The following is a 24,165-nucleotide window of genomic DNA, read 5'->3' on the forward strand; positions in this document are numbered from 1 at the left end:
TACGCAGACGAGGACCGCATCGTTTACATTGGGGCAAACGACACAGTTGAGCTTGCCTCGACTAGATACCCGGACTATTACGTCAACGACATCCAGATAACTTGGATCATCCAAACCGAAGAAGCTCGCAGGATCCGCATTTCCTTTACCCGGTTTTCTACTGAGTATTGGTATGACGTCTTCCAGGCCGGTGATGGTGACAGTAGCGCCCACAATATGTTCTTCCAGTGGAGTTGGTACAGAAACCCGCCCGATCTGCTGTCAGCTGGAAATACCATGTGGCTTCGGTTCACTGCTGACGAAAGTTACCAACGACAAGGGTTTCTGCTGACGGCATCAAGCGTACCTGCCTCTGGTAAGCTCTTGTGGAAATTTCAAACAGATTTATGATCTGACTTTTTCATGCGACTCCTTGTCAACTCACCTGCAGAGGGTAGGGTATGTGACTGCGACTCTAGCTTCTTGAGGTCCATCTTGTAGCTAGCCAAACAATGAGGTTACAATTTCTAAACAGAGGTTTTCGCCTTTTTGTCATGTTATAATTTAATAATCCACTCAGGCATCTTAAACATGAAGCGATTTTTGCCTTTTAAAACCCGGGGTATACAGGGGGAGTGGACTGTGAGCCGAGTCGGGGCGGATTTTTGCAGGGGGGGGGGTGTTCATAAGCGAATCAGTGCTGACATGCAGGTAGGGTTTTTCTCCGGATGCTTCGTCTCCGTAAAATCATTAGGTGGGGTTGGGGAGGGATGGGGTGGAGTGGGGGGGGGGGGGTTGGAGGTGGGGTGGTGGGGGTTGGGGGCTCGTAGCACACTTTGGGGCGCTGTTCAAATCCGACGATCTTTAACACTATATTACAGAATAGTTTGCAAATACCCCCCTAACTCAGCTGGGTCTGACCGAATTGTGTGCACAGGCTGTAATTATAATTGTCAGATTTTTTTTTTTTTTTTTTTTTTGGGGGGGGTGTAAGAGCAGGGGGGGGGGGGGGCGTTTCACATTATTTTGAATGTTTTTCTAATAATAAAAAAAATGTTGAGTCCGACTTGGGGGGGGGGTCCCCCACCCCGATCCGCGCCTGCGAGTGCATACGATGGCCTGCCTGTGTGTCTCTTCTGCATCACACACATATACGCTGCACATACACCCCAATGCATAATGTGCACAGGCCCACAATTCAGGATTTCCATTATTTGTGCACCAATTGTAACGATACATCAAAAGGAAAAACAAATTAAAGTTCAATTACTGGACATATAAACAAATCTTATACTTTTGATGTGTTCAGGCCGCTGGTTGTTCTTTTCTCCATGGTTCGGGCAGATCTAACGTCGTTCAGTCAAGTGAATTATTTTCTGTTGTTGATGGTAGTTCATCCAATTACAAACTGCCCCAAGGAGATAAAATTTTGAGGTATAGAGAGAGCTGAAAGCGGCACGCTTGAAGGGAACAATAAGAGTCCTCATTAGTCCAGTAAACCCAGACGGTGGGGGCATTTTGCCAAATTTCATGTGAGCCTATCATTTTGAAATGTGTACACGACGATTCTGTCACTAAAATGTATCCTTTCATTTCACCCATTTGTCCTAGACAATTTGACATGTTCCCCTAACCAGTTTGACTGTGGGCATTCTGTGTGTATCGCCTCTTCCTGGCAGTGTGATGACGTGTCAGACTGTTTTGATGGACGGGATGAACTAAGCTGTGGTAAGGCCCCCTTCTTTTTTTTATGGAATTCGTCATCAATTCGTCAGTGACACCACTAAGTAGCACTCTATAAATTTGTGTTTTACGAAGTAGTACGCTTCAATGTATTACAACAACACTACTTGAGTGCTACTTCGTGAAAACTAGGTTAGCGCGCGCCCAGACAAGGAGAGTGCTACTTTGTGAAAACTTTTTTTTCTTCTCATTTTAGCACAGAACGCACCATGCATTACAATGCTAATTATAACTGGAACTAGAGTACTACTTCATCACTTTCGCACAAAATTTGCCATAAATAATTAGCGTATTTATTAAAGTAAAGCTCTTGAAGCTTTGAAACTTCATGCAGTGGTACGCCTTAATGAATAATGTTTAAAAATATTTTAAAAAACCTGAAAATCGAAAAAAAAAATAGGGTTTAACACGCGGAGTGCTACTTCGTGGTGTCGGTCACGAATTGGCAGTGGCGTAGCTATACCTCCCGGCTCGGGGTGCCCCCCAGTTAGTTGACCTCAGTTACATTGCTGTCAACTAAGCCCGGTGCACACCTTCCCGATTTAACCTGTAATTTCCGGATCGCCCCATCACTGGATACGAGTTTTTTTCACCGCTGTGTTAGACCGCAACGTTATTTTCCACACACATGCCCGATTCAGTCCTTTAATCGGTCACATGATGATCAGTCACATGATGACCAGTCCCATGATGACAACCACGTGGCTTTCTTCGTGAATCTGATTGGTTAACATAAATATTGCGTCCAGTGAAATCGGATGCGAAAAAAAAACCAAACATATTTGATTTCATCCGGTCGCCAGCTATAAGGTCAGATCGGTCCGAATCGTCATCGCACACTGGCCCGATGATCTTGTGAACCGGCAAAATCGGAAAGGTGGCTGCGGGCTTGAGCCGGTATCGTGTGGTGTGAAGCAAGCATCCCCCTCCTCTTTTTGAATTTCCACGGCCGGGCAATTTTTGTATTAAGTCATCCCTCATCCCCCAGTACCCGGTACAGATTTACGCCACTGTCGCCGGTAGGCCTACACCTCCTATACTTAGGCCTAATTACGTGGCGGGGGATGGTCCATATGCCATGGGAGCGCAAATGTGCAGGCATTTTGTGACATAAATTGCAAATGGCAAAAGGTGACTGTAATTCACAGTGACTTTACATGACACGTTTTGTGACAGTCAGATTGGCTTTCTCTTTTGTAGTGAGGTTTATGGATGGCATTCACGTTGTAATCTGAATTCGTGATCATAAGTCAGCTACAGCAATGTTTTATTCACATACATGTATTGGGCCGGTGTACATATAGTAAATTACACGTCATAGCCATTCACTTGAAATTTGGACCTTTCCTTTTTCCCATTTTTTTGACAGGTACTCATGAAATATTCCTCAGTGCCAATGAAACAGCCGCCATATCAATTTCATCCATTCACATTAACTCCATGTGGCTCATTCAGACTGTGGAAGACCGGAAGGTTCTCATCACTTATCCCACCGGTTACTTCTCTTTGAGTGGATCCTTCGTATTGCGAGCCGGTGATGGTGACGATAGTACCAACAACACAAGTGTCTTTTTTGAATGGAGGAGAAGGTCTAGGTATAGGTCCCCAGACCTGCTGTCAGACGGGAATAAGTTGTGGATAACCTTCGAGCGCGGAAAGTCGTTTAGCTCATACAACTTCGACATACTGGCTACGAGCGTCCCGTTAACTGGTAGGCATATATCTGTGGATCATTCTATAAATTGTGGGTCCACGTTTTCCTGTTCCTGTTACATCTGGCAAATATGATGTTGTAATTCTGGGTGCGCTCTTTAATGTAGCGGTGTTATTCCTCCAAAACTGGAAAAATCATCCTCAACGAATATAAACAAATCTAGTCAACTTTAATAAGGGAATAAATGTGTGTTTGAGAGGTGTTAAACACTCTGTTTAAGACTGGTTGGAGTCTGGAATGCTTATAATTACCCGAGGCGAAGCCGATGGTAGTTATCTGATAATTACCCTTGTTGTAACATCTGTGACATCTTTTTATAGGTTCAATATTTACAGCCTTATAACTATAGAACTATTTAACTGATTGATCTCAAATTTGGTAGGTATACAGACAGAGAAGTCGTATAGATAAAAATGGATATGTCAAGGTCACGTGACCTTCACTTCCGGGTTTACCGGTAATGGTAATTTTAGACCCCTATATCATATCTTAAGAATTATTAATCTGATTGGGTTGAAACTTCACATAAATGCAAAGCTATATTGACAGATAATTATATTGCATTATTATTACTGTGCACTTAATGATGGTCATGTTATGACGTCATGAAAATTTAATGAGGCAATCTTTACATTCTTATAACTATAGAACCATTTGACCAATTGATCACAAACCTGGCCGGCATACAAACGTGGAAGTGTTATACATAAACATTGGTATGTCCGGGTCATGTGACCTCCACTTCCGGTGTTACCGGAAGTGTTAATTTAAGACCCTAACTAGCATATCTAATGAATTATAAATTTGATTGGGTTGACAGCTTATAGTAGTATTAAGCAACATTAAATGATAAATATGTAGCATTATTATTAATGGGCAGTTTAAAGTTTTTGTGTTATGAAGTCATAAATATTTAATGAAGCAATCTTTTTAGTCCATTAGCTTTAATACTAATTGACTGATTGATCTCAAACTTGGTTAATATATAAACAGAAGAGTGTCATAAATGAAAATGTGCATGACAAGGTCATGTGACCCTTACTTCCGGTTGTACCGGAAGTGCAATTTTTAAAAGTAATAATTTCAATATTATTAGTTTCTTTTTTTTTTAAATCATTAAATCATTTTGTTTTTGGTCCAATGGGTAAACAAAACTGGGAACAGCTCTGTGGTTTTTCACAACCACAACCTCTAGTTTTCATTGATTTTCTTTGCTTTGATTTTCAGAAGCTCTGACCTGTTCTTTGGGTGACGTGGAATGCGGACATTCGGTCTGCCTCATTAACGCCTTGCAGTGTGATACCATCATAGACTGCGTAGATGGCACTGATGAGCTGGACTGTGGTAATGATAAAAGTATTGTTTCGGTGAAGCAAATTTCTGAGAGAAATTGGTGAGAAAAAAAAATCAGATTTAGCATATTCAGGACAGAAAGTAAGCGATTGTTTTTGGTTTTCTTTTCAGATAAAGAACGTTTGCTGTTGATTCCGGCCAATGAGACAGCCCACATTACTTCGACGTCATATCCAAGCAGCTACCCCAGCAACCTTAATATCACTTGGATTGTCCAAACCGAAATGGGTTGGAAGATTCGCATTAAATTCTCCAGCTTTTCAACTTCTACTTACACGTACTACAGTGGTGATGATCTCCATGCAGGAGATGGTAGCATTGCAGCCAACTCTCAGTTTTTTAAGTGGCGTGGGTACAGAACGCCTCCCGATCTTCTATCCACTGGCAGCGACATGTGGCTTCGATTCACCTCTGACGAGTATTACAGCGGCTCTGGATTTTCGTTAGAGGCTTCTTCTGTACCTTCTTCAGGTAAGACAATGAACCGGGACGTACATGTACTTTGTTGTAAATTTCTATTGCAAGTTGTCGAATACAACCTCTTCGGTTATCCTGAAAATGGAAACAACTACGTGAGCTGACCTACATCTTTCTCACTCAATGTATGACAAATTATGTGATCATGTGACTATTCACGTGGGATTGTAAATTAACGCTGATACGTTTTTGTCAGGCTAAATGACAAGCTTTTGATGCCAAGATTTGAGGTTAGAAATATTAACATTAACTTATAACGTCAATGACAAATGATTCTTTGGCCGTTTCTTTTAAATTGTCTGTGATGTAACCGAGATCGGTGAATTAACAGACGTCTGATATCGTTGCAGAAATCTTAACGTCGTGCTCCCCAAGTGACTTTGACTGTGGTCATCACTCTGTCTGCATCCCTGACATTTGGAAGTGTGACGGCTTTGTTGATTGCTTGTTAGTTGCAGAGGGTGACGAGCATAACTGTGGTAAATGATTCATTTGACATTGATCATGTCTTGAGTAAAGTTGTATTATTTTTGTCAAACAAAAATCGTATCTGGTCGGCGCTCACCATGGTGTTATTTTTGTTTTCTATTTTCTTGTATTATTCATTTATATACATTTTGTTATACAGTAATACACAGAAATCCTGATATAGGCAAATGTGTTCAAAATGACTTGTGTATGAACATTTTGCCCGAAGCCTCTGTATTTCAGAGGTTTTTTTTCTCCTTCTTTTGGCCAAAAAAAAGTAGAAATATTAAAAAGAGGACGTAGAAGCAGGCGATATGCCTCATTTGCTTTCAAATTTTACATTCTAACCATTTAAGAATGCACAGCTACAAACGGGCTTTATCAAGCTACTTAAAGACCTATAAATCTGTTTCTACAGACAAAGATCGTGTTGTGTTCCTTGGGGCATTGGAAACAGCCGAGCTAGGGTCTACAGTCTATCCCAACTATCCCAACAACATTGAGATAACATGGATCATCCACACCGAAGAAGACCGCAAGATTCGCGTCAATTTCTCCGACTTCCAAACCGAGCATCTGACTGACTTTGTCCAGGCAGGAGACGGCAACAGGAGCACAGACAACGCCTTCTTCCGATGGAGTTGGGACAGGTTTCCACCTGATCTGCTGTCCAGCGGTCCGATGATGTGGCTTACTTTCAAATCAGATAGCAGTATCAATGATCGCGGATTTTTCTTGTCTGTTGCCAGCGTGCCAGCTACAGGTATTACAAGCAGCAGCAGGAACCAAAAAATGCTGTTCTTATGATGATAACAGTATGTGCTAACAACTCTAGCAAAAACAATCTTGTTGAGTCTTTCGCTAATGGTAATCAGAGCCGGGAATTCGACCCTTGATTTCGTATAAACATGTACGCCACGTAAAGAATTTACTGAAAGCAATTTCGTTTTTGATACAGCTGTTAGCACATAGCCAAATCCAGTTCTGGAAACTTGCAATTATCCAAATAAAAGTATGTAAATTGACTTTTTGAGAAGATGTGTTAGATGCTTGCTTTATTCAGAATGTTAGCACACTGGTTACTGGTTACCTTTATTATTACCTTAACTGTTGTGGTGTAGCCTTCATCATGCAACTGGTTAACTTGTATCCGGTCACTGTTATTTTCTTGTCTTACAGAGGAATTGACATGTTCTCCTGGTGAGTTTGACTGTGGGCATTCAGTCTGCATAAGTAATTCTTCGAAGTGTGACTCAATAACTGATTGCTTGGATGGAAGTGATGAATTCGATTGTGACAGTAAGAACTTTATTGCCGTGCTATTGAGAAAAAAAGAGTAATATTATAGCTACACAACTAAAACAATACTTATTCACGTTTTCATGTCAACTAAATTGTGTAGAAGTTATGACAAAAAGAAACGACTTTTAAACAAGTGAAAGTAAGAAATGTAGTGCTTTGACACCGATAGTGTTTTGTCAACAACCATCACATTTTTTTTTTTTTTTTTTTTTTTTTTTGGGGGGGGGTTACAATGTGATTGGTGACTCCAAAAAGATTAACCAGGAATCGTTAGTGTTGATTTTTCATCATATTGACCTGATTCAAAACAGATTAATGTTATATATTTGATTCTAATTGAAAAATAAAAGAATACTTCTTTTTATTTATTGGTATTTGTTAGGTGTCATAAATTATGTCAGCATGGAAGGCACAAGTTTCAAAAATATGTTGAAGGAGTATTTTGTTTTCTATTTTCTTTGTCGTCAGATCGCACGATATTTCTCGATGCGAACGAAGTTGCCCGGATTACATCTCCGTTTTATCTCAGCCGCTACCCGAGAAACCTGGAAACAACCTGGACCATACAGACAGAGGCGAATCGAAGGGTTCTAGTCACTTTCCACGATTTCTCAGTTTCTTCTCAGCGCGGCATATTCAAGGCAGGTGACAGCGGCGCTAACGACACGTTCTATGTTTCAAACTGGTGGAGGTTTCCACCAAATCTACTCTCCAATGACCGGACGATGTGGCTCAGTTTGGATTCTGACAAGAATTGGGTCGGAGGGTTTGACTTGACTGCTTCTAGTGTACCATCAACTTGTAAGCACCCTTGCTTTCTGTACATGTTTGGCTTTACGATAGAGGACAGGCACACAAAGGGATAACCAAAAGATCCTTTCAGTCTTCGAGTGTTGGTTCTTTTGTTGAAAACGGTCCTCGATCGTATACGGTTATGTGCTTAGTCTAAGGGAGTGTCATATTACAGGGACAAAGGGAAACACAAACCATTGTCCTCGGTCGTACAGAAATTCACGACTGTGTGTCTGTATACGTGTTTGTGCATTTCTGCATTCTTGAAGAGATAAAGTATCTCATGCAGCGTACCCTCCAGCGTACCCTCCAGTTTTCAACGAAGTGACAAATCGACCTGCACATTAGCAAAACAGAGTTTGGAGAATATCACGTTTAAAGACAACCGATTTTCTAATCAAGATGGAAAATATATATCTGATGTGACCAGTCCAATTTTTGAATAATCCTATAAAAGCTTAAAGAGTATGGAATTGAAGAAAATTACATTTGCAGCATAGAACACAGATTTGTGAATAGGCGACTGTACCAAACAAATCAGGATTTGTCACTTCGTCAAAACCAAAACCGAGTTACCACACACATATACTTCATGTACTTAGTATAATTAACAAAGGGTACAGAGGATATAATGAAATGTTGGGCAATACAAAAGATATCCAAATTGCTTTTAAAAAAAGTTTCGACAAACTAGAGGGAGTGGTTTGATTAATAAGACGTCTAATTTTGCAACAGAATATTTCCCCAAAAAATGTATTAATACTTTATTAGTAATGAATTTTGAACAACATTATCGTTAGGATTAGCTCTTGCTATTCGACCCAAAATTGCAGTAAAATATATTGTGTGTTCCTTTCTTTATTCAAGACACCCTACCATGCTCGTGGCGCAACTTTGACTGTGGTCACTCGGTCTGCATTGATGGCAGTTGGCGATGTGACGGTCGACTGGACTGTTTTGACGACAAGGACGAACAAAATTGCGGTAGGCCTGTGTTAAGTAGAAATCACATGGGTGCTATTTTTAATTGAAAAGATCGTTTAAATTCAGATCAATAAGGTTCAAAGAGATAAAGTAAGGACAAAAACAATAAAAAATGAACGTGATTTTTGTCGGGATTTCTTAATTATTCTGTGTGTCACTTTTAACCAAAATGACAATCAGTAACAGTTTAAACAAACTTAAAGTTTGAATGAAAACTGAGTATGTAGTCCACACATCTATTTGTAGACAATGAGTATTGAAAGACAGAAATTATTGCCGAAGTTGGGTCTTCTTATGCAGCATCCATTGATATATTTAAAAGTTTTTCGAAAAATGATTCTACTGGTAAATTTAGACGATTATGCCCCAACATAGTTGTCTTCTTTTCCTTCTTATATAGATAGCTGTGTCGGTCGGTGCTTTTTGGACGGTCCTCGGACCGGAGATTGTTGGTGCGACGCTGCTTGCGAAATGACCGGAGACTGCTGTTCAGACTACATTGAGCATTGTCAGGGAGCACAGATGCCAACTACTACCGTACAACCAGGTCAGAGGCAGTTGGCTTTTTTTGGAGACACATTGATAAAAAAAATGCACATGTATGCAAATATTAAAAAAAAGAAAAAAGTCTTAACAATACAACTTCGAACTCGTTTTACCTTAAACGAGGCCAAGGGAACAGTTGGGGTTTGATGGAGTTAAAATATGCCAGATGGCTTTCTGATGGTGTCAACCACGTCCGCATAGAGTGCGTCGATTAACACCCTCCTTTCTTCTCCCTCTTCTCAGGGGTGTACTAGACAAGTATCTGGGTAATTAGTACACCGACTGTGCTGTCTGTCAGACGGCCCACTTGCGAGAGGCGCACTCTATGTGGACGTGGTTGAACCAATCAACACGGCTATCCAGCAGATTAAACAAACTCTAGCAAAACAAAAATGTGGTATATATAACCACCTTATGAAACACTTCTCACTACTTTTAGGCGTACGGCGGCTTTGTTTTAACATTTTAATTTCTTTGCCCATATATATGTGTCCAAAACATCAAGTTTTTGCTTCCTAATGGTTACAGTGTAAAGATATTTAGTGGAAGGAGTATTACAATTTGGTCTGATGTTTCATACATCCTGTAGATGTCGATGAATGTAACCCGGATGCGCCGTTGCACAACTGCGACGACAATGCAATCTGCAATGATACCTTCGAGAGCTTCACATGCACCTGTAGATCTGGATATGCAGGCAACGGCGAGTATTGCACAGGTAACTTGAAAACCATGTCCCACAATCGCATGGTTTATATGGAAATAGGTATTTGTGAATAAACAAGAATATATTATTAAGAAGGAATTTGCGTCGGGGTAATGTAAATCAATATTAGGCTTTGCCTTCACCGACATGTGAACACTGTATACTCGGTGTGTTTCCTCCCGATTGAAACTTGGGGGAAAAATTAGTCGGGTGGGACTCGAACTCACGACCTCCTGCTTTCTAGTGCAGATGTTGGTACCGCTCGAGCTTGCGGGATCGGTTAGCTTAAATATATTATTGTCAAAATTGCTTGCAGTCTGAAGATAGGGTGGGGGAATATCAACCTCCAGTAACATTCTGTCATGCAGGCATTGATAATTACAGTCACTAATAAAATCAGTTAATAAATCAATGTGTTTGTACAAAAATATGATTAATGGTATACATTAATTCACCTCCTACTTACTATAACTAAAATTGTAGATAAGGAAACCGACCTTACGAAAATCTTTCAAAACGTGCACAGTGTATGCATAACTTGTTTCTTTTTTAATTATTTAAAGTTCAACTGTATTATTATCTTTTTTAAAATGCATAAAACCGCTACAACTAGCTACTGACTGAATTTACTCGATGTAAAAATGTGAAAAGCAGTAGTCCACTAGATGGACAAATGCTTCTAATCTGGCTGTTTGGGCAAAAAAAGACAAATTTTCAGCAAATTTTGATTTGTACGGTCATTCCTAGATGTGGAACCGCCCAGCATCACTTGCCCTGCCGACTTCACAGTCTACACAGACTGCAGAAAGAGCTACTCAACGGTCTCCTTGCCAGACGTCCAGTCTGCATCCGACAACTCCGGCCAGTATGCCATCAGCATAAACATTGGCGGCTCGATATATGAGGTTGGCGACACAACAACTCTCAGTCTGGGAGCATCTCCTCACATGGTGCGCTACACCGCTACTGACAATTCCTACGCTGCAGACTGTGATACAAACGTGACGGTGGCAGAAGTTTCCGGTAGGTGCAGCTTGACGTGTAAAATAATTCATACTATGTAATAATATAGTACCCAAATTCTTGAAAGGAGTTAAAAACCTTCAAATGCAATGTCATCGCTTCTGAAAAGGGACTGTTCCCGTCACTCTCTTTCCCAAAAGACAATCCCAGAATGGAACCTGCTTGATCTTCACACAAGAAGTGCAACGGATGTCAATACATTCAAAAGTAGGATAGATACCATCAATATAAGAAATATCCATGCAAAAGCCCGTCATTAACCTATTTTGAGACTTTCACACGCCCCGACCAACGTAAGTGCGACAACCAGAAGATGGTGTTTGTACGTGGCCGAACAGATACAGATACAGAAAAGTCCCGAGAGCAATGTTAGAGTTACAAGACCATAGAGTCTCGTGAGTTTTAAGAAGAGTGTACTTGCCCGGACAATATCGATTCAGTGATAAAAGGAATGACGAGGCCTTAAAAGCAATTAGAAACATTGGTAATCACCCGAAAAAAAAACACCTATCGATATAATAAGCAAAACTAATAGCTCCAAGTGAAGATAGGGTTTTGTCCCAACTACCCTTTGAAAATATTTTTGTCCCGAAAATGGTGCCCATTATACACATACCAACGCCAAAATTGTTAACAGAGTGTACATGTGAACGTTTTGTTTATTTTATTACAACAGATGGAACATTCTGTGAAGAAACCGGATCCCCACCAAACTGCATCTGTAAGTCAAACGAAGGGCTCGACTGCACTTGTTTCTACAAAAACTGCGGCCATGACTGTTCTCGTAAGTTAAAAAACACATGGAACTCAATAATCCAAACAAGATGAATACTATTACAAAAAAATATGAAGGAAAGATCAGACACAAAAAATAGTTTCGTGGAAAGCTTGTCTAAGTCAGGGTTGCTCCACACTGTGAAAGTCTTGGAAAACATTTGTGTGTAGATTGAAAAATTGAAGATAGATTTCAGGTAGTCAGGATAACGTCCGTACTGTCATGGCTGACCACAAGACACTCAATAATAAAGCAACATTTTATACTCACTGATGGCGTTTGTTACATCAACAGAGATATGCTTAAAAAAGGCAACAAAAAGGCACAGGTGTTCGTAAACTGTTACACTAAAGGTCATATGAAGTAATATGAATTTGGCCAAGGAAGCTATATGTCACAGATCCTTTCCCCCAAAACAATGTTTTTAAATGTTTACGTGTCTGCACTGCCATGGTTATTGTATATGTTATGCAAACAGAATCCGCTGAGGGAGTTGAGTGCACAGGACCAGGCGTACCATATCCAAACTGCACAGATGTCGACCGTTGCGATCCTGGGCACTCTGGGCCACGCTGTGACAGTGGTAAGCTTATTGTGTCCAAATCTGATAGAAAACTAAGAATGCCTTAGAAGATGCATCATTAATTTAGACAAGTCCATTCAGTACAATCTTTACATACAATCAACCTCTTTCAATTAATAAAATCCTTGTAAACATTAAACTTTTCTTCCACGTGCCCTCCATACATTTGTATACCGGCTACAAAATCAGTCAGACCACATTTTTTGTTAACACTGTGACTAGTCAAATGCAATCTACATACAATGGAGGTCTGCTGGGGCATGCATCTGGCATATTAATCATGCATAAAAGCATGACTATATCAAAGTAACCAGGGAATTCTTAACTGTTAGAAAGAGTTTATTGATTGATTTATTTTGACTGTTGTAATGGCGTAGCTACAGTTGTAAGAGAGAGAAGGAGGTTCATCAGTTTTTTTTATGTTTATTCTTCAGACAGTAACACTCTGCAGTGTCCTGAAGTGGACAACCGCTGTCTTGCCGACGGACTGTCGTCCGCGCAGATTAGTTGGACGCTCGGCCCCTCGGGTTCTAGCTCCAACGTAACTTGCACAGATTCCTTGGACGGAGCCACTGTGGGGACTACCGGGGGTGTGTTTGGTGTTGGGACGCACCATGTGGTCTGCTCCTCGGCAACTAATGCCTTCCCAGACTGCCTAACTTCATTTAGCATTTCAGGTAATTTTGTTGTGCTTTTCTTTGTTTAATTTGAGCTCATCTACCAACATTTTTGGCCATACCATTTGATCAACTTTTCATTCAGATTAAGAACATTTCCAACTTACTTAAGTGGATAAGTCATTTTCTGTCTTAAAAAAAATCGACGGTATTATCTAATAATCATTACGATCATAATGATTGTCGTGATCTGCTTCGTCATCTTGTCATCATCAATATTAATTAATGTTAACATACACACAACCACCGACATCATCATAGTCCGATTAATGCCGCTGTGCGTGCTCAGTGCCTATTGCTCTTTTCATGTGATTTTTGATTACCCACCAGCGATGTTTGTCATGATGGGCCGTAGCTAGCGGGATCGCGTTGCGTAAAAACACAAAAAAGGCTGTCTTTTCGCCTGTGTCAGCCCGAGTAGAGCGGTGCTATTTTCAGGGTGTGAACAAACTGGGACTAGTAGTTGACAATTCAAACTTCCTTAAGTGCATAAGGCGCATTATTTTCTTTCCATTTAATAATAATCAACGGCATTATCATAATTTTCAACACGATCATAATGATTGTCACGATCTTCTTCGTCATCTTGTCATTAACAATATTAATGTTAAAATCATCACAATCACCGACATCGTCATCATCACTGTCATCATTATTATCTCAATCATCATACACACCAACATTACCAAGGGCACCATGATCAGTTCCACTACTTTACCCGTATAATGCAAAGTCAACATATTATAAGCATGTTCATAGTCTTTTGTGTAAGTTTTCAGACTTGTACATCAAACAGGTTACCATTTAATGAATTAATGTAATGATATCATTTGCTGTTGTCCAAAATGGCAAGAACAATCGATTTTCGACATTTTTGCTTTAAACAGTTACAAACATATTTTGTTTTGGTGGATTCAATTTAAATTGTTGAAATAATTGCCAAAATCTGAAGTAGTTAAAATAATGGTTTGGAAATGCTTGAGAACGCCAGTTTCAATTTCAATGTTATGCAGCTAAAGCTACAACTTTGATCATTTGTTTCCTTATAGAATTCCCGTCTGTGATAGTACCAGCAGTCGGTGATCAGTGCACGGATCCAGGCCTGAACACATCTACAGTGACATGGACCGAGGTTCATGCCGTTGACGCTGGTGAAGTCACCATCGATTGCACAGATTCTGGTGATGGCGTTGGTGTCGGTGTTGCAGGAGGTGTATTTGGTGTAGGGCCACATACCATCACATGCCGTGCTGTCAATGATGTTGGGTGTGCGGAGTCAAAGAACTTCACGTTCATTGTGATGGGTAAGGCAGTGTTCTCCCCGAGGGATTTTTGGAAGGCGGGCTACCCTGCTATAGGTTTTGCGGCTAGTACCAACTTTAAAATTGTGAATATTTCAGATACTAATTGTGTGATGCTGATGTAGCGCGATCTGATCTCGATTAACACTGACACTCGGTTATTCTCCTTAGTGTAAAGAGATGCACATAGTTAAGTGTCTTGCCATGGACACAAGCATCACCAAGTGGCTGAAGATATAATTTAAAACTAGAAATGAATAGAAGCAGGAGCAAGATTGCAACAGATCGAGACCTCAAATGAACCCCAAATTATTTTTTGCCCAAATCAGCCCATGAATTTGAGATTTGCACAAAAGGGATAATGTGAAAATATGTCATGGCAATCATAGCAGTCATCAAAAGCTAGGTTTTGGGACACAAATTATTCTTCAATGTACTCACACATTTGCAGCTCATCCGAAAAGAACGGTCGTGCACATGAAATTCATTCCAAGATGGCTAATCACACATAGATTAATGCGATGCATATAACCCCTCTTTCTGTACTATAATTGTTCAACAAAAGTCTCCCTAACAATTACAGGATAAATTCTCACAAGAAGTTGTTGTTTATACATACATCAGTGAATCAGGGATTAATGCGTCCAAACTGTTTCAAATGGTTACTTTTCCTCTATTTGCGTTACATGTGGATGAATAGCGGTGACATGTTGCTATACGTTATACATATAAATTATGGAAACCTGGTTTCATATAAAGACTACGGAGTCTTTCAAACGAGACGGACCCCTTCAATAACGTATGGGTTCGAAACCATAATTATGTTGTCGCAAAATGAATTTATTGACAATCACCTTGAGCCAGAATGGTCTACGCTCTTGGGACAGGACAGTCACTATACATTGGGTATATTATTTTCAGATTTTCATTGTTATTGTTTTTGTATAGAGGGCAATCTCGTCCCCTTTGGAGAAGAAATTGGAGACACCCTGTTGTCAAGTGAACCGCAAGGGGTATGTTTTGAGTTGCACGTTTGAAATAAAAAAAAGCCTGACACAATTCTTGGTTCTTGGTTCTTGGTTCTTGGTTTGTTCTTCTCCCAAATACTCCGCGTGGGAGTTTATACAGGAGGCCAGAAACACCGGGGCAAACCCCTTCTCTCAGCGATAAGTGTCACGTGGTTCTTTTACGTGCATTGCATTACACAACACACGGGACCTACGGCTTTACGTCCAATCTGAAAGCCGAAGCAAATGGTTAAGTGCCTTGCTTATAAGGCATGAGCGTCCACCCGGCGGGCTCGAACTCACGCCACTGTTGCCTCTGAAACACTTAAGAGTCCGGTGCTCTTAACCGCTAGGCCATGACACTCCAATTCTCCGGGTATTAACGTGGAATGTTGTAAGCACGAAAGTAAAGAAGTATACCTGCTGTAAATTTTTCAAGCTTAACTTTGTTGTCTTTGTTTTAAAAAGTGTGATTGCTGTTGACTGCATATACCAGTATTGTGTGATTCCTGCGGAAAGTAACTTGCTATGACATGTAACCTGTAACTTGCCAGTACATAAGGATGTTATCCAACCCTCTGAGCTGTAATCAAGTCAAGCACAGGTCAACAGAAATCAAATCACAATTCAGGTCACAATTAATAGGCAGGAGAATTCCCTCGTCCCAGTCCACGGACTTGATGACTTGTGATTGACGTATGATGACTTGTAATTGACTTATGATGACAACAGCTCTGCCAACCAAATAGATTGAATCAATCTTGTGCATATTGGAACCTACCCGCCTTCGTGCACATCAACGTGGCTTTATTTTGATTTGGCATCAGCTCTTTGTGTTTTTCTCCTGCAGCCACACTCTGTAAAGGATCTGATATCACGTACCTTCTATCCACCAAACTTCTTTCCCTTCGGCAGCAAGCTTTATGAAAAGATCTACGTGAGTAGGCCATTTTTGCAACCCCTAGGCAATCTTTTTGTCACACGAACTGTTTACCTCATTGTTTGATGTAATCTCATTTAATCCTCTGATGAGGGTTTCAAACCTATGCCCTCAGGACAACACTCTCGGTTTCCGTCTAGAAAGTTCAACAATTCGAATCTTGGAGTACCGTACTGGTGCTATATCAAACGAGTATGCAGCCCTATGTTGGCGGTTCCCCCTTTAGTGAATCTCTTTGTTCAAGGGCGCTAGCCAGAAGCCACAAACCCTTACTCCAGTCAGTATCTTTGTTATTATCTCATCTGCACCATTTCACCAATAACAACATTTCACGTCAATCTCCGCAAAAATTCAAAGAATTTCACGGTTGTTGAATGACCCTTACATTTTGCTACTGACCAGGTAATTTGAAGGAGTTCAAGAGAATTTGAAAACCTCATTACGGTGGAGTGGATAATGCAGACGTTTGCTGTAAATAATTCAACATTTTTAACTTCAATTCATGACATATAAGCCTATGGCACGGCAGCCATCTTGAATCTGCAGTAGTTCTGTTTCACGTTGAGGGCACATGTTTATCTTTTGCGTATTCATTGTTACCAATTAAAAAATAAAAAACACACCTCAAACATGGCTACTTCCTTAACATAACTTCTAGTTGTTTTCTTTCTTTCTTAATGTCTATGAATCATTTTATCCTTTATTTTTGTAGTTTACAGACAATGGTGTGATTGTTCTGTCCAACGACCAAAACCTTGATAAACGAGCGTTCCCCAGTCCGCAGGGTGTAACTTTCCCCAGTAACAGGATGATGATAGCGCCGTTTTGGGCGGATGTCAAAGCCAACGCCTTCACTGCCACAGATAATGTGTTTTGGCAGGTACGTCTCCCACTATAGTTTTGTATATTCAACGGCGGATTCGGGGGGGGGGGGGGGGGCAACGGGGGCCAACGGCATGCCCAACCCCTCCCCCAAAAAATAAAAAAAATACGAACCCATTTTTATAAAGTGACGTCGCAAAAAAGAAGCCACTGTGTTCACCACTGTGTTTTCCTAAAACATTTTTTTTTTTAGAATTGCCTTGGACCGCACAACAGTGCATCTATAATCAAGCAATATTCTTGGGTACTTTTCGGGCCCTTAACCCCTGCGCTGTAAATTTTTGAATCAAGGTTTTTTTCGTGGAACACATATATTTTTGTCCCCTCCCCAAAATTGCGCTCTGGATCTGCCCTTGTGTATATTGCGCTGAATTCCAATTGCCACACTGGTTTGTTGAATGGTTTAGTTTAATAATTAAAAGTGAATTTATTGGAGCTGTATTGAACATGTTTTTTTTTAATATGCACTTCCAGAGAAAGGTCTGGGTAAAAAATAAATCCACGTAACATCTTACATTTACAGAGAAAATGTTGAAAAGCCAGTTTGCACCCATCTGATCCAGGAGACATGTTTGCCTTGCCGACACGTAAATACCCCAATACCATGTTCATACTTAAGTAATAAGTGTCCACAGGGAGAAATGGCTTTAAGGGAAATAAATAAGTTATCATGTTCATACTGCACCCATGTTTATATGTGAATGTTTTTGTGTTGGTCAGGTGCACGATCAGTATGATCCAAATGTCAACCAGAACATGCTGGATGTTGCTAGTCTCATAGTTTCAGCCAACTACAGTGGTTTCTCAGCAAACTGGGCTCTATCTATCACCTGGAGAAATGTGAAAGCCATATCACCTTCAGAAGTAAGTCTTCCAACGTATAAGAAATTTATTATTTGAATCACGTTTAATGATGCATAATGGAAGAGGATTGACGCCTTGAAGACGTTTTGCCTTAGAAAATTAAGGACCTGTTATTCTTGTGCATGAGTACCATGAAGTGTTTGAGCACCAACCATGGTGGAGTTTTTACTTTTGTAATTTTCAATAATCATATGCAGGAAAGGGTTTATCCAAGCAAAGGAAATGATAGCATCTCTTTTATGGTTGAAGACTTGTTACATTTTTGGCGAGCTGCGAAGCAGATGCGAGCCTATGTAATACCAATTTCCGTCCGTCTGTCCGGGCGCCCCTCTGTCCGTTCTGACCATACCACCCTTGTGGGGTGATGTTCCTTTCAGGACACATCACCCCACTTTTTTCACAAAAGAAAAACATCACCCCAGAAGGGAATCTTTAGAAAAAGGGATAATGGGAACACAATGCTATCACCCCACAATTCCGTCTGGCTGGAACGTCCGTCCGTCCGTCCGTCAGTGCGGCCGTCCGCGTTCAGATAAAAATGTTGAAGTTTTTGGTTCTAGTTAACTTGGGGGAAAAAAATTAAATGCAGTTGTCATGTATCATCTCTAGGCCTATAACTTCAGTTAGGTTCATATCATTGCAGTAAATTTTATGATTTTATTGAGGAACTTTAATTCAAGGAAATGTTAACGTTTTTAATTGTTACATGTACATGTATACTGGTATAACATGTACATGTGTGTACACCGGTATAACATGTACATTATGCATTTTGGGGATGTGCATGAGCTTCTGGTTTGATCTTTTAGTTTATGGGGTGGGAGTAGGGATGGGGTAGGGGAGGGTGGGGTGGGGTGGGTTGGGGGATAGGGGTTGGAGTTAGGGTTTGTGTGATTACAAATGTAGGATGAGTAGGGGAGCTAGGATGGGTGGGGCGGGGTGGGTTGGGGCGGGGTGGGGTGGGGAGAGGGGTTGGAATACTGGGTTTGGGTGGGGTGGGGATTTGTAGGGATGGGGTGGGAACAGGTAGGGAGAGACAGGTAGGGGAGACAGGTAGGGAGAGGATGGGCATGGATGTAGGGGTTGGGTTAGGAGGGGGTTGGGCAGGGGGCGGAATATAGGATCGGAGTAGGAATTGGGTTGGGGATGTGTAGGGATGGGTTGTTGTAGGGGTTGGATAAGGGAAGGGGGCAGTATATAGGGATCAGAGTAGGGGTTGCATGGGGTCAGGTGGGGATGTATGAGTGGGGGAATGGGGTGGGCGGGATATTGGAATTCGAGTAAGGGTTAGGGTGGGGATGTGTAGGGTGGGTAAGGACAGATAGGGGAAGATCGGGTAGGTGGGTGTAGGGGGTTGGGGTAGGGGAGGGTACAGGTCAGGGGAGGGGGAAGGAGGTAGGGATTGGAGTTTGGGTGGAGTTGGGATGTGTAGGTGATAGGGTGGGGATGGTTAGGGGAGGATGGAATGAGTGTGGGTAGGGGGTTGGGTGGGGGAGGGGGAGGGGGCGGGTTGGGGATGGGGTAAGGTTTTTGGATGGGGTAAGGTTTGGGGGAGGTGGTGATGGTGCTGTGTCTACATGTACATGTATACCCATTCTTGTCATGCATTTGTGGCGACTACTCAAGAGTTTTCCCATGGTAATACAAGTATGGGGAGCAGAAGACACTGTTGGGGCTGCAAAAATCCACAACTGGGTCCTAATTACCCTAACAATGGAAAACTCCCCATAATACAGTGACGGCTAACCTATATACACATGTATTTATTAGGTAATCTGTTGACTTTTTATGTTGACATTTAAAAACTGACCCCTACACCTAGGCACATCAACAAGAATCCTGATCCCCTTCCATCATGCCCATCCCCAACCCTACCTTCAGCCTCCCTTCCTGCCTTGGACAGCGAGGCATGGCGGCTTCTCCGTTCTAGTCAATTGACATTTTACGATGGGTTTTGGTTACATTGAAGATCTGTCATGAAACTGAGTTTTGCTTCTAAACCCAAGGTTAAAAAAGGTTGATTTTTAAGTGCGATATATACGTTATGTTCAATAGGAGACAAATACCTTCCAAGCTTTGCTTGTGACTGACGGAGTCCGCGCTTTCGTCGTCTTCAATTACGATCCCTGCGGCATGAACTGGGACGCCAGTTTGTTACTCAACAATAACGTCATCCAGGGCTTCACCTCCGGACTCTTTGGCCCAACAGTGTATGTAGACATACCCGATGGATCACGGTTTCGTCCAGGTGGCATAGTGGGCAATACAGGGAAGACAGGACGCTGGGTCTACCGACTCGACAGCCTCCCGGACGGCTTTGTCAATCCACGTTTGTCCTGCCACGATTGGTACCACCGCCAGGAACCGTACCCACTATTTGCCATCCACTATCCTCCGTTCGCAGACACGTGCCCATGCAGTCTGTGGAACGCCAGATTTGATTGGAGATACACTGAGGTCTCGCGATCGGTCGTCTTGCCCGCTGATGGGAATTCAGGATATCGTAAGTTGCCTATTTGTCAAATTGAATCTTACTTTTCAAGTCTTGTAAGCGAAGCAAGCGAGCATCACATGACATTCGCATTAACAACTATTGCTCCAACCGCATATTTTGAGGACCAAATTGTTTTATATCCCCAGATTCATGTGCCCAGTAATTACGCACAAACCGTACGTTTTCATGGAAAATTTGTGTGAACATTTAGTTAAAAAAATTCAGAGCCGCTTCATGGTTTCTTATGCCTCAACATCTTTATTGGATGTGCACAGACACAGAAGAAATGGATCATTATATCAAGTTCATGTTCTTGAATCCTCCGTGTATAATCTACAATACCAGTTTATGTAATTGCCCCCGACTTGGGACGGGCAACGATGGGTTAAGCGATCAAGCCCCGGGGATTCTCACTCTCCAGCTGCCTTCAAGTCGTTGTCCACTAACTCCCAACTGCCAAACATCTTGTTGCTTCTAGCCAACCAGATTCTGTAGGTGGCTTTTAACGCTCTTTTGAGAAATCATCTACTGCCTCCCTCATTTTGTGTTAATTGTAATTTCAAACCGCAAAGGGTTCAATATTTCAAGATGCTCCTGTAATATAATAATTTCTTTGGAAAATCACTCCTGTGTGCAGCCGCCGTTTGCTACGTCAGGCTCTTCCAGGTTTCTTGGATCCCCGGTCCACGGTGCTGCTATAATCTGTTCAGCCGGAATCTTGTGTACGACGTGCAAAGTGCCAGGGTCGCGTCTGTCTTTGAGAGGTATCCGCTCGGGCCTATATTTTACAGGGCCAACTCTGTCAACCAGTGGAAAAGTAAGTTTTTAAAAAATCTCAGCATGAAATACCACAGTTTTTCAAGTAAAATAAAACCCCAAAATTAATGCCTCTACTTTTTTACACCCAACCACTAATGAACATGGAGATCTTGAAGAATGTTTTTATTATTATTATACTTTTTTTCAAATTGAACAGATGAAGAGGCACTTCCACGCTATTATTGTTGTGAGAAGTCTACTCTTTGCGACCTGTACAGAACATGGCGACCTCTAATGACTTGCAGTTGGTACAGGCCCCCAGTTTGGGGTGAGTCACGAACACTAAAGCTTTATATATGACAGCAATATTCACATGGATATGATTCTGCTAACCGCACTTCAATGAATTAAAGGGACATTACTTGAATGTCCCTTGAATTTGATGAGCTTACAGTTAAAGTTTGGTGGCTTAGCCTGATAGCAACGACGAAGTCAAGTGTATACAACTGTTGTGTTACATTATCCAACCTTTTCTTTTGGAAATAGTTTTTCCCACTTCACTGACAGAATGGAATCTGTGGCGTGATATGAACCACATTAAACTATGACATGGTATTAGACGCTCACAAAAAATATAGCTAAGAAGAGTGACCTTCGTGCAATGAAGTGATTTCTTTCAAGAAAACTGAAACAGAAATCTCCGACATTGTTTGTTTTCTCTATTTATAAAACATAATCAGTGAGGTGCAAAACCTTTCTCTGATGCAGTGTCCTGCATACAAGCTATTGATTGTAGGATAGCACTGGCTGTTGAAAGAAGATTTTAGCTGACCAGCGGACCCTTGCAAGCGCGTTGGTTGAGCGAGCACCAGAAAGCAGGTGGTCGAGGGTTCAAGTCCTAATCATAAGTTATGATTTACAGTGCCTATAAGACTACTTTGTTGAAGACCAAACCGAGAATTAAATTTGACTGATGCAGTTCTGTTTTTTTCTCAATAGTGTGGGGCTGGGGAGACCCCCATATCGTAACGCTTGATGGACTGGAGTACACTTTCAATGGTCTGGGGGAATACACACTAGCACTCATCAAAGATGACGATGGACAACGAGTCTTTGAACTGCAGGGTCGCACACGACAGGCCGTGGATACTGAGACAGGGGAACTTAGCCAGGCTACAGTCTACTCTGGATTCGCTGCGGTGTACACAGACGAAGCAAAGGTCTGTATGTAGACACAGATGAAGTATTTAAACAAAGTGGCTTTCCAAAGATGCTTTTGACTTGATTTCCATGATTTGCATTCCATTTTGATCGATTTACATTGCTGCGATCCCGAACAAATATTTTGCACGTCGGCATAACAACTTCTTTATTTTCGTAGTAGTTGTTTTTATAGTTTTTGCTTCTAGATTTGATGTCTTAAAGTCTGGTTTGTCATACCAAGTCCCTAAAATTTCCATGACATACATGCAATAATGTTTGTATCTTTTAAACTAATAGTTATATATATTCGCTTTTCACATTTATTTGTTAATCGATGTTTCCTTAATAAGATTGGTCTTTCTATTTCATATTCCGTCAGTTTTAACCTCATATTTAAATGTATAAAGAAGTTGATATTCCTAATATTCAATTAATATGTTTCTTTTAATTTTGTTTTAGTAGGCCCCACTTGCGTTTTAATCTTGACTTTTTATCTTGAATATGTATAGTTTAATACTGATTTTTTTAATTGTCGTTTTCAATTTTACTGGAATCCATTCAGTACAAGTGGAGTCCACTGAATGGGCCATCAAGTTAAAACAGCAAATAAAATAAATGAATAAATACGTGTGCTGATAGAATCTGATAAAAAAATATACAGTACTCTTCATGTGATCAGCTGCCCAGTTATAAATTGTAAATTTTCAAAGTTCTGATCAGATGTAGGAATTTCAAACGCTTTAACAGTTTGCTGGTTTTGTTTGTCATTCAATACAGATTGAGATCAAGTTGAGTGATAATGCCATGGATTTGGTAACGACTGTCAATGGGACCGTTGTCACACCCACTGCCGAAGGTAAGATCCGGCACTGATTTCACATTGCCTTAAAAAAAATCCCTCTAGCGGATGTACAGAATTCTCGTAATATATAAAGAGCATTTCAAATTCAATTATAGAATTGATGGGCCCATACACTTTTTGTTATTGTGTGAAGTTTGTGTTGGAATCGGCTCAGTGGTTTTGAATCAAAGGCCATTAATGTACCATCATTCCAAGTTTGACAATACATACCCCACGTTTCAAAAAAAGTCCTACTTTTGATCCTTAATAACTCTGTTGTTGGAATTAAAGTAAAGATCATGTACGCTAGGTACTGCAAATGTTATGGATCGAGTTTCATCAGATTCGTACTAGAGGGTGAGATTTAAACGTCATACGAAAAAAAAAAATCACTTTCAGAATTTGCCACTGAAGCCACGTTCTGAAGTTTGAAGCTTCTGGATGAATGCAGGATCACTCCTGATGTCCTTGCAAATGATCGAGAACGATTGAGGAGGTGAGCAATGACATCAGGGGTGGTCCTGTATTCCTTCAGAAGCTTCCGGTCGCAGCGCGTGGCTTAAACCGGCCTCAGGTCGACATTGCGACAACACAGATCAGCCGGCGACTGACTTTTCAGGATCAAGCTGTGCCTGAGCTACGACCGTCGGGAACAACTCAGTCGCCGATTTTGTGCGACCTGAGTGTAACTGCGACGATATTAAAACGGTCGGCATCAGTTAGCGCTAAAAAAAATAACAGTCGCAAGCGTA

At 41.1% G+C, this 24,165-nt stretch overlaps 1 protein-coding gene across 1 annotated transcript in view; it reads left to right on the forward strand.

Moving 5' to 3' along the window:
* The window catches only part of LOC119720468, a 47,277-nt gene that overhangs the window by 3,956 nt on the left and 19,156 nt on the right, over window positions 1-24,165 (forward strand). The window contains exons 3-28 of the mRNA XM_038190139.1: window positions 8-355; window positions 1,591-1,707; window positions 3,092-3,433; window positions 4,664-4,780; window positions 4,901-5,260; window positions 5,617-5,745; window positions 6,153-6,497; window positions 6,914-7,033; window positions 7,505-7,837; window positions 8,696-8,812; window positions 9,213-9,359; window positions 9,948-10,076; window positions 10,812-11,087; window positions 11,764-11,871; window positions 12,341-12,445; window positions 12,880-13,122; window positions 14,172-14,426; window positions 15,372-15,436; window positions 16,281-16,367; window positions 17,083-17,250; window positions 17,973-18,116; window positions 20,172-20,619; window positions 21,248-21,427; window positions 21,587-21,697; window positions 22,369-22,589; window positions 23,350-23,428. Of these exons, the coding sequence (XP_038046067.1) occupies window positions 8-355; window positions 1,591-1,707; window positions 3,092-3,433; window positions 4,664-4,780; window positions 4,901-5,260; window positions 5,617-5,745; window positions 6,153-6,497; window positions 6,914-7,033; window positions 7,505-7,837; window positions 8,696-8,812; window positions 9,213-9,359; window positions 9,948-10,076; window positions 10,812-11,087; window positions 11,764-11,871; window positions 12,341-12,445; window positions 12,880-13,122; window positions 14,172-14,426; window positions 15,372-15,436; window positions 16,281-16,367; window positions 17,083-17,250; window positions 17,973-18,116; window positions 20,172-20,619; window positions 21,248-21,427; window positions 21,587-21,697; window positions 22,369-22,589; window positions 23,350-23,428 (5,094 nt within the window). The remainder of the gene's footprint in view (window positions 1-7; window positions 356-1,590; window positions 1,708-3,091; window positions 3,434-4,663; window positions 4,781-4,900; window positions 5,261-5,616; window positions 5,746-6,152; window positions 6,498-6,913; window positions 7,034-7,504; window positions 7,838-8,695; window positions 8,813-9,212; window positions 9,360-9,947; window positions 10,077-10,811; window positions 11,088-11,763; window positions 11,872-12,340; window positions 12,446-12,879; window positions 13,123-14,171; window positions 14,427-15,371; window positions 15,437-16,280; window positions 16,368-17,082; window positions 17,251-17,972; window positions 18,117-20,171; window positions 20,620-21,247; window positions 21,428-21,586; window positions 21,698-22,368; window positions 22,590-23,349; window positions 23,429-24,165) is intronic.

This window comes from Patiria miniata, unplaced genomic scaffold (assembly GCF_015706575.1).
Source record: "Patiria miniata isolate m_02_andy unplaced genomic scaffold, ASM1570657v1 HiC_scaffold_9, whole genome shotgun sequence".
Classification (NCBI taxonomy): domain Eukaryota; kingdom Metazoa; phylum Echinodermata; class Asteroidea; order Valvatida; family Asterinidae; genus Patiria; species Patiria miniata.